This window comes from Larimichthys crocea, chromosome XXI (assembly GCF_000972845.2).
Source record: "Larimichthys crocea isolate SSNF chromosome XXI, L_crocea_2.0, whole genome shotgun sequence".
In the NCBI taxonomy this organism is placed as follows: Eukaryota; Metazoa; Chordata; class Actinopteri; family Sciaenidae; genus Larimichthys; species Larimichthys crocea.
In genome coordinates this window covers 19954203-19962856 of record NC_040031.1, presented here as the reverse complement: position 1 = coordinate 19962856, position 8654 = coordinate 19954203, and the positions used below count along the sequence as shown (strand labels likewise).

At 38.6% G+C, this 8654-nt stretch overlaps 2 protein-coding genes across 2 annotated transcripts; one reads left to right on the top strand and one right to left on the bottom strand.

Annotated features, from left to right (window-relative positions):
* Positions 1–102: 102 nt before the first annotated feature.
* Positions 103–2325, bottom strand: LOC104940475 (zona pellucida sperm-binding protein 4). Its single transcript, XM_010757087.3, has 8 exons — positions 1930–2325; positions 1625–1809; positions 1430–1527; positions 1114–1271; positions 839–1031; positions 554–740; positions 399–474; positions 103–301 (listed from the first exon to the last, which is right to left on the bottom strand). Exons 1-8 carry the CDS (start codon positions 2288–2290, stop codon positions 198–200), a joined length of 1362 nt encoding a protein of 453 aa, XP_010755389.2. The 5' UTR covers positions 2291–2325; the 3' UTR covers positions 103–197.
* A 3020-nt stretch (positions 2326–5345) lies between these two features.
* Positions 5346–7574, top strand: LOC104940476 (zona pellucida sperm-binding protein 3). The gene is made up of 8 exons (XM_010757088.3): positions 5346–5861; positions 5980–6098; positions 6244–6347; positions 6425–6602; positions 6701–6818; positions 6917–6999; positions 7091–7278; positions 7454–7574. The coding sequence occupies exons 1-8, from the start codon at positions 5403–5405 to the stop codon at positions 7516–7518; spliced, it is 1314 nt and encodes a 437-aa protein (XP_010755390.1). The 5' UTR covers positions 5346–5402; the 3' UTR covers positions 7519–7574.
* The last annotated feature ends 1080 nt before the right edge of the window (positions 7575–8654 follow it).

Here is an 8654-nt window from a genome sequence, read left to right as displayed (position 1 = left end):
TCTCTTTTTGTTATATTTGTTTGTTTATTAACTTTAAAATCTGGTTTTATGTTACTTCTTTTCATACCCCTATATATGGTCGTAACATATGGTCACTACTAATATCAGACAACATGACATTTATTTGAAATTTAATCACTTGTCAGTAAGCATCAGGAACAGACATTTCACAATAAGAAAGTTCTGTCTGGATGTTGTTACTGATTATCCGGGCCTGGTACAGTGATGACAATCTCCTGACTGCTAACCACGGTGGTCTCAGATCTGAGGTCATTCTGGGCAGAAGCAGCAATGGATCTCCCTGTGAAAAATGCATGGCGGTGGTCAGTTGCTGTCAGACTTGAGATAGATGATGTCAGACATAATTTACTGTTTTGTTCTCATACTGTAGTACTCACTCTTTCTAAAGCACCTAGGTTCACAGTTATTTCCAAGAGATGGTTGGCACACAGCTGTGTTGCAATGGATATACACCTGGTAAAAAAATAAGTGTATTGTTTATATGTAGATAAGATGATTTTAACAATAAAGTAAGTTTAGTTAGATTCTATACCTTTTCCTTGAGAGGAGTCATAGCTTCTGGATCTGAAGCACCTCCCTTGCCAGGATCGGCACCTCCTGTAGCTACAAATGTGAACATCTTGAAAACAAATCGCCTGTAATGGGTTGGGTATAAGATATCTGCTGAAGCACCCACAGGGATCAGTCTGGTCAGGTAACGGTCGTCACGGTAGGGACAGCTTTGATAAGAAAAGAGAGTGTGGAAAAGGGACTGAGAATAGCTTTAAAAAAATATTATATATGCCTATCTCCAACTCAGGCCAACATTTAGTCTTACCCATCAATCAGTAAGTCCCACTGAGGAAGACTATGGGGGTAGGGGCTAGACGTTGCCCAGCATCTTCCAAGAGTCAAGACAATGTTGGGATCAGTCCTCTCCAGCACTCGGATCTCAACATACACAGGTTCTCTGAGCACCTTTGTGACGGGGTAGTCACCATCCACATAATAGGACCTGTAGGCCACCTCCTCTGCTCAAGCAGAAAGATTTATTTGTGACACAGTCACTGCCAAATGAGACTTATTGCACAAAAAAATCTCCTTCACACTAACCTTCCACACAACCCTTGGTATGACATTCTCCATTGCCAAGCCTGAGCTCTACACGCAGAGGTCCAGGAGCTGCAACTGGGGGTGGTGGAGGAACCAGGCCAACATCAATGACGAGAGCTTCAACTGTGGTGCCAATATATCTGCACTGGACAATAAGACTAAGACAAGAAATCAGGTCTATGTCAGAAAACCATTAAAGTGGTTTGTAAAATGTTGCCATGAACTTATCCTAATCCATTTTAAATCTTTCAAAGTCAGTTAATTTCCTTGATACCACTGAATTGTCTGAATATTTTAAACAAAGATAAACACATACTCATAGCTGGTGTCTCTGGTAATGATTCCTTTGCGTCCAATAGCAACTTCATATGAGGAGGACATCCTATTCTCATAGATTACAACACCAGGTTCTTCCTACAATAAGTTAGCAAGCAATATTTTGATCTCAGTTACTACATGGCAAAAATAAATATAAATCAAATTGTACAGTCAAATGAGTCATAACCCTTACCCTCATGACAGTGCCACAGGCAGTGACAGGGAACTGGTAGATGGCAAAAGCTGAAGTGGTGTCAAGAGCATTGCAATTTTGATCATCTCCAAAGAAAGTAATTGTTTCCAAGTCAAGGTTGGGCAGGGTGGCGTCTCTGGCTACCACCACGATGAACTGGGCATCCTTAGTACACTGAAGAGTCACTGAGAACAACAAATTATAAAGCAATATTCACACCATACACTAGGAACACATTTTAAGTGAAACTGTCAGAGTAGTATATGCATGTACAGTAGTTCTGTGAAGAACAGAGAAATACTTACCAGATTTGCCATAATAGCATGTGCGTCCATCAAAGCAGCAGTTTATAGCCTCACAATCTGAAGCAGAGATGCTAGGAACCCCACATTGTATCTTATACTGCTCAGCCACTTCACAAGTGTGAAATGGTGGTGTTACCTGAGGAGGAATCTTGGGGGGAGTCTTTGGATGCTGGGGCTGCTGAGGGTGCTGAGGCTGCTGAGGCTTCTGAGGCTGCTGAGGTCGCTGAGGCTGCTGAGGCCGCTGAGGCTGCTGAGGCCGCTGGGGCAGCTGAGGCTTCTGAGGCTTGGTATATTGAGCATCAGCCAGATAGCCCAGCAGGGCAAGTGCCAGAAGACAACCACTAATCAACTTCATTGCCATGAATTCACAGTACGAAGGGATTCACAAAGAACACTAGAGCAAATATTCTGATATTTATAAGGTAATGGCAAAGCTGACTTGTTGTTAACTCACATCTTATTTGCTGCCCACAACTGCCAATCAAATGTTCCACTTACTGGTTGGTCTGTGGTGCTAGATTAGAGGTGATGCCAAAAAAAACAAACTTAGAGCAAATTACAGGAATTTCACAGAGGTTTTACATGAGGAGATACTAACCATATACATGATAGTAAACATACTGTTGTGTACACATTAACATTAATTGTGTAGTATCTAATCCATAATTACCACAGAAAGCGTTTCGATTGTTATCAAATTGAAAGTCCAGGTTGTTTAAACAATGACAAAACAAAAACCTTCGTCTGATCGGTATGACCTAGACCATACACAATAAACACCTCAGTTTATCTCTAAGTGTATTTTCCATTGCTAAATATTTGAAACATGATGAAGTCCAACCTAAATCTTAGATAACATATAAAATTTAATTTAAATGAGAAGCATCTAAAATAAATTATCCAATCAAAGTCAAAACATTACTTTAAAATTCAGTTTTGACTTTTGAATATATCCTAAGGGTAGTTCAGCTAGTCATGGTTTTAATTGAAGATTAAATTATCTTTTGGACATTTAAGCTTAGAAGTTATGACTATGGACAAGACCAAACAGGCAATATTTTAATTTTACTAATTTTACAGAAATCTGCTAAGAAGATATGAATATCTGGAGTATTCTAGAAACAGCACATAGTATATAGTAATATTAAGGTAATCACTATCTAGATATCTACAACAGCATTGTGACAAGTCATAGTTCACAAATTGTTTTGTTAAGATTCTATCAAGATATCTAGAATGAAATCACAGAAATCATCACAGAAATAATTTAATTCAAAGATATCTACTATATCTGGAGATATTTAGTAAAATACTGAAAAAAAGACAATCTGTGATACTTGTGTCAAATGTAAAGATCAAAAAGGGATTTTATTTAATTGTATGTGGGAATGTCCACTGATACTGTCATTCTGGAGGCAAGTGTTGGATCTGGTGAGCCAAATTATTGGGGAGGAAGTTTCCCTCAGTCCTAAATTGTGCTTATTAAACCACTACCGAGATGGCTTTATAACCTCTAACAAAATAAGGTCTTTATTGAATACTTGTTTTTTTAGAAGCCAAACAATGTATTGCATGTTTATGGAATTCAGACACAAACCGTGTCACATCAAAATGGTTGAGGGGAATGACTTTTTACTTACTTACTTTTGCTTCAGACTAGATAAGTTACATAACAAAAAATAGGCTTGACAAGTTTTGGAAAATATGGAACATTTTCTACAATTTCCTTGAGAATAACAATATGAATGTAAATGGTTGAATTGATAACTAGCTGGACTAAATGTGTAAATGTTTTTTGTTTTGTTTTTTTTTCTTTAGTTTTTCTTCTTTTAAGTAAGTAAGAGATATACCCTGTTATGGAATTTTCTATCCTTAGGTTACACAATCTCACGTGTGGGCCTTGAGGTCCTCAGCAGTATTAGTTGTTTGGCTTTGGTTTTTGCCAGTCTATCTCAACACCGTGGTGACTAGGGTCGAAGAGACCTGTTGCTGCCTTCCTAGACATAATAGATAGCTCGCTGTTGATGTTCCAATCTATGTAAACAGACCTCTGTGTCTCCAGACTAGAATATGCTGACAATAATACCTCCATGAGTAAAAACATTCTCTTTGACTAATTCTGGGCGTTATCTTGGGATTTAAAGTCGACCCACCAGAATGAATTTGGGAGAATGTGAGACCGACTCAAGCACTTCTGATGTATACTGAGAGTGTCTCTAATTCTCCATGGCCAAGCGTCAATAAATACTACAGCATAAAGCATCAGAGGCTCCTGAACACTTTCTTCCTTCCTGACCTCACCATTGACCTCTGACTTCAGCAATTTCTCCACAACATACCCCTGTTGACAGTAGGGTCCTACCTGTACTGTACGGTTATGTGATAAGTTATTGCTGTATGTAATAAATCTGAGTGTTCAGATTCATGTCTTTGAATACTACAGCTTCTACTTTGATCCTTAGTGCCTTTTTTGTTTTATGTAATGAGCCTTGTTGTATTGTTGTTGTTTGTTTAATTAACAAAATTTCAATAAATACACGTTGTTTTAAAAAAAGACAATTTCAACCACAATCGTGCTTTTGTTCTGGCTCCAAATATTTTGGGATCCCAGTCTACTCATTGATTAAACTGAATGGGTTAAAACTGTGGTTTTACAGTCCATACTATGTTGTATGTAAGTATTTTTAGTATTTATTTAAATTCCAATAATGATCGCTGTGTATTTCTATTTTGAAGTTTGAAGAATATTTTTTGCAAAACTTGCATGTCTGTTAATGTCAGTTTGTTATGTCTGGCATTGTTGTTCATAGAACAAATACTTTATTGATTTCTCAAGGGAAAATTCTTATTCACTCAAGTTTTTACATGCGTTTTACCTGAAATAAAACCACACACACACACACACACACACACACTTGCTCTCAGTATTATTTTTGTATTTAGTAGTTAATATATAGCCATATTGATTTGCAGCCCTTCACAAAATGTACTTTGGTGAAATACAAAGTTTGTCCTGCCCTCAAAATGACATGTTGACCTAACCTAGGGTCAGGATAACTTTTTGTGACTACCACTACTTTCTGAGTAAATATTTTCCAAAAAAGTTATATATCTTTTGTGCTATTATTTACTTCGTTTGGTAAATTACCCATTTATGCTTTTGTGTTTTCATACATTCATACATGACATTACATTACTTACTATTTTCTTGACACATTCGTATTTGTAATAAAACAATAAATAATAAGAATAGGATGCCTCACCAGACATGTAAGCATCACTTAGTCTACAGCTGCAATGATTTCATTGGCTAACGTTGACCCACATCAGGTCTGATTGGGAATGGCAAAGGAGAGAAGGGGTGGGAATGCAATGGAAGTAAACATACTCACTGTACTATAAAAGTAGGCGCACATTTCAACCATCCCTGCAGCACCTAGTGAACTGTGTAGATCGCTTGTTGTTGTGAAGCCATGATGATGAAGCATACTGCTGTGTGCCTTCTGGCACTGGCCTTGCTTGGCAGCTTTTGTCATGCACAATTTGGCGATTACAAGCCTTCAAAACCTAGATATCCAAAGCCATCGCCACCTGTGAGACAGGAGCCCACCAAACAGTTGCCTCAACATCCCCAACAGACAAAGCAAGAATTTGAGAAACCACTCACCTGGAAATACCCTGAGGATCCCCAGCCTGAAACCCCACCTGATGTGCCTTTCGAGATCAGACATCCTATCGCTGTTGCAACTGTTGCTGTTGAGTGCAGAGAGATGGACGCTCACGTGGAAGCCAAGAAGGACTTGTATGGAATCGGTCAGTTCATCAATCCTAATGACCTTACCCTGGGACCCTGCAATGCTGTTGCAGAGGACAATGCCGCTCAAGTGTTGATCTTTGAATCTGAACTGCATGCATGTGGCAGCACATTAATGGTGAGCACAATGGCAGTCACTAAAAAATAAATAATAAATTGTAATGAATATTAACATAAAAGGTATTTTAAAATATGTGTTTATGTATTATGCTATTTGCTTGTATTTTCTTTGGTAGATGACAGAAGAGTCCCTCATCTACACCTTTAGTCTGAACTATAATCCCCAACCTGTGGGCTCTTCTTCTGTGGTGAGGACCAGCCCTGCTGTTATAATTGTGGAATGCCACTACCCAAGGTAATGTATGTACAGCCCTTGACATAAGTAAACCCAGTAACCAAGGATCACCAAATCTGCTTTGCCTATTCCAACAACAGATACACATTAATCTGAGAATTACTTTAGTTTTCTGCATTCTAAGAAAACATTTTTAATTATTTAGGAAGCACAATGTGAGCAGCCTTCCTCTTGATCCTCTGTGGATCCCGTTCTCTGCTGTTAAGGTATCAGAGGAATTCTTATACTTCACCCTGAAACTCATGACTGGTGAGTCAGTTTTCTGCATATTTCTGCAAATTTTTTATAGAACTGTGATGAGAACTAATGTTATTATCTCACTGCAGATGACTGGCTATATGAGAGGCCAAGCTACCAGTACTTCCTGGGAGACTTAATTAATATTGAGGCACTGGTCAAGCAGTACTACCACGTGCCCCTCCGTGTGTATGTGGACAGCTGTGTTGCTACTCTTTCAGCTGACATGAACTCCAGCCCCAGATATGCTTTCATTGAGAACCATGGGTGAGGTTGTTTAATGTGTTAACTGAAGTTGTTTTGTTCAGTGAGAATATCACAAACACAATTTTGTCCATGTCTAATGTATGTTTTCCTGTGTGCAGATGTTTGATTGATGCTAGGCTCACAGGCTCTAGCTCCAAGTTCATGGATCGCACTGCAGAGAACAAGCTTCAGTTCCAGTTGGAGGCCTTCAGGTTCCAGGGAAGTGAAAGCGGACTGGTGAGCATCTGCAAGGCTGATCTCATACGTTCTAACATTGCAATGAAATGCAGCAAAATTACATCTAATATTAACCCAAACCTCTATCATTTCAACAGCTCTACATTACCTGTCACTTGAAAGCAACATCTGCTGCCTACCTCATCGATGGGGAACACAGAGCTTGTTCCTACATCAATGGGTGAGTCTGCATATTTGCTTGTGTATTAGTGGAAAAGTATGACGGAATAATTTGTACTGTATTTAGTGCCTGCATCTCCCTTTCTTCCTAGGTGGAAGGAGGCCAGTGGTGCTAATGCAGCTTGTGGCTCCTGTGAATCTGGCGGATTTGAATCTGCTAGCTCTTCATCTGGTGTAGTTGGGGCTGGGGCATCAACTGGTGCCTGGGGTTCTGGAAGTGGATCTGGTGGTAGTCTGGCTCATCCTGGAAGGAAGATCCGTGATGTGACTCACACTGAAAGTAAGATGATAAAAAATAACTGCCTTACGTATTTGATATTATATAAGAAAAACTTAAAGTCAACATGTTATGTTTCTCAGAGCTAATTTTATGTGTCCACTGTCATGATGAGTTAACTTCTTACTGCATTCTTGCAGCCACAGTGTAACACATGTCCTCTGTTTTTCTTCCTCAGTTTCCGAATGGGAAGGTGACGTCACCCTGGGTCCCTTCGTCATTGGAGAGAAAGTGGTTGCTTAACTCAATTCCCTGCCATGGCTATGACCATCAAAATAAACAATATCACTGGTTCACAACTGTCTGTATGTTATTCCCTTGCTCGTTGCTAATATTTAAGTTTAGACAAGGAAGGAAACCCTATTAAATGTTAGCAGAATTTGACAAGTGAAAAAACAAATAATAATAAAAGTGTGAGAAAAATTAAGGTTTAAGGATTAAAGTGTAACTAATTTTACATTCCCATCTGTGTTATGAGAAATATTATATGTGGACCACATCTGCCCAGTTCATAGACTGTGAGCCTTTGATTTAATGGAAATAAAAATGCAATTGTGTGAAAGCATTGTGTCATTCACTGGATAGGACCATCACATAACATCTTTATCGTTCCCTTTAGCTGTAAACTGAACATTACTTACTTACTTACTAGAGGGATAAAATTATTTCCTATCAGTAAATGGCATAAAGTGAAGAACCAAATAGTTGAAAGAATGTTAAAATGGGCGTTTCCTCTATTTCATTTCTTAGTCCAATAACTTAGTGTATCATGTTATCTAGTGGATGAAGGTCTAACATTATAGGGCAATACAAATGCACTTCTTGTTCGCTTATGTGCTGCTCACACACACAGGGAGTGAACATTTACCTCCTCTGTGTGGCAAAAACGGTGAAGTGCAGCTCAGAAATATACACTTCAGCACCACAGGCACTGAACAGCTCCACACTGCGCCTGCTCAGTGCAGCATGATTCCTCATCAAATCTACATTTTATGTATTTATCTCAAAAGATAAAGGTGTAAACTACATGATTTGTATGACTTGTGTGATGATTCTACTAAAAGGATGCATTTGAGCTGCATGCTACTTTTAATCGGTTGGTAAAATGTAAGTATAGGCAGATTTTAGTGCTTTTACTCCTCCCATTATAGCCTGTACATCCCAGTTTGTCACTCCTGAAAAGATATTATATGGTTTTTAATCTACACTGTACACTACTGTTTAAAATGATACTTTATGTGCATAATTATACAACATACACAGTCTTTTTAATATAACATATTGCATCAAATAGTGTAGCTCTTTATTTGCTTCACAATTCACCAGTTCCTCATTTACATGTGTGCCACTGTGTTTCATTCTGCCTGCACTGTACTCTA

What these genes read in the sequence shown, in the direction of transcription:
- LOC104940476 (XM_010757088.3), top strand. Translation starts at nt 5,403, where the DNA reads ATGATGATGAAGCATACTGCTGTGTGCCTTCTGGCACTGGCCTTGCTT. An exon ending in CATGTGGCAGCACATTAATG is followed by an intron (nt 5,862 to 5,979) that starts GTGAGCACAATG and finishes TTTCTTTGGTAG; the next exon opens with ATGACAGAAGAGTCCCTCAT. An exon ending in TGATGTGACTCACACTGAAA is followed by an intron (nt 7,279 to 7,453) that starts GTAAGATGATAA and finishes TTTCTTCCTCAG; the next exon opens with TTTCCGAATGGGAAGGTGAC.
- LOC104940475 (XM_010757087.3), bottom strand. Translation starts at nt 2,290, where the DNA reads ATGGCAATGAAGTTGATTAGTGGTTGTCTTCTGGCACTTGCCCTGCTG. An exon ending in ATGCTATTATGGCAAATCTG is followed by an intron (nt 1,810 to 1,929) that starts GTAAGTATTTCT and finishes TGTTGTTCTCAG; the next exon opens with TGACTCTTCAGTGTACTAAG. An exon ending in ACCTAGGTGCTTTAGAAAGA is followed by an intron (nt 302 to 398) that starts GTGAGTACTACA and finishes CATTTTTCACAG; the next exon opens with GGAGATCCATTGCTGCTTCT.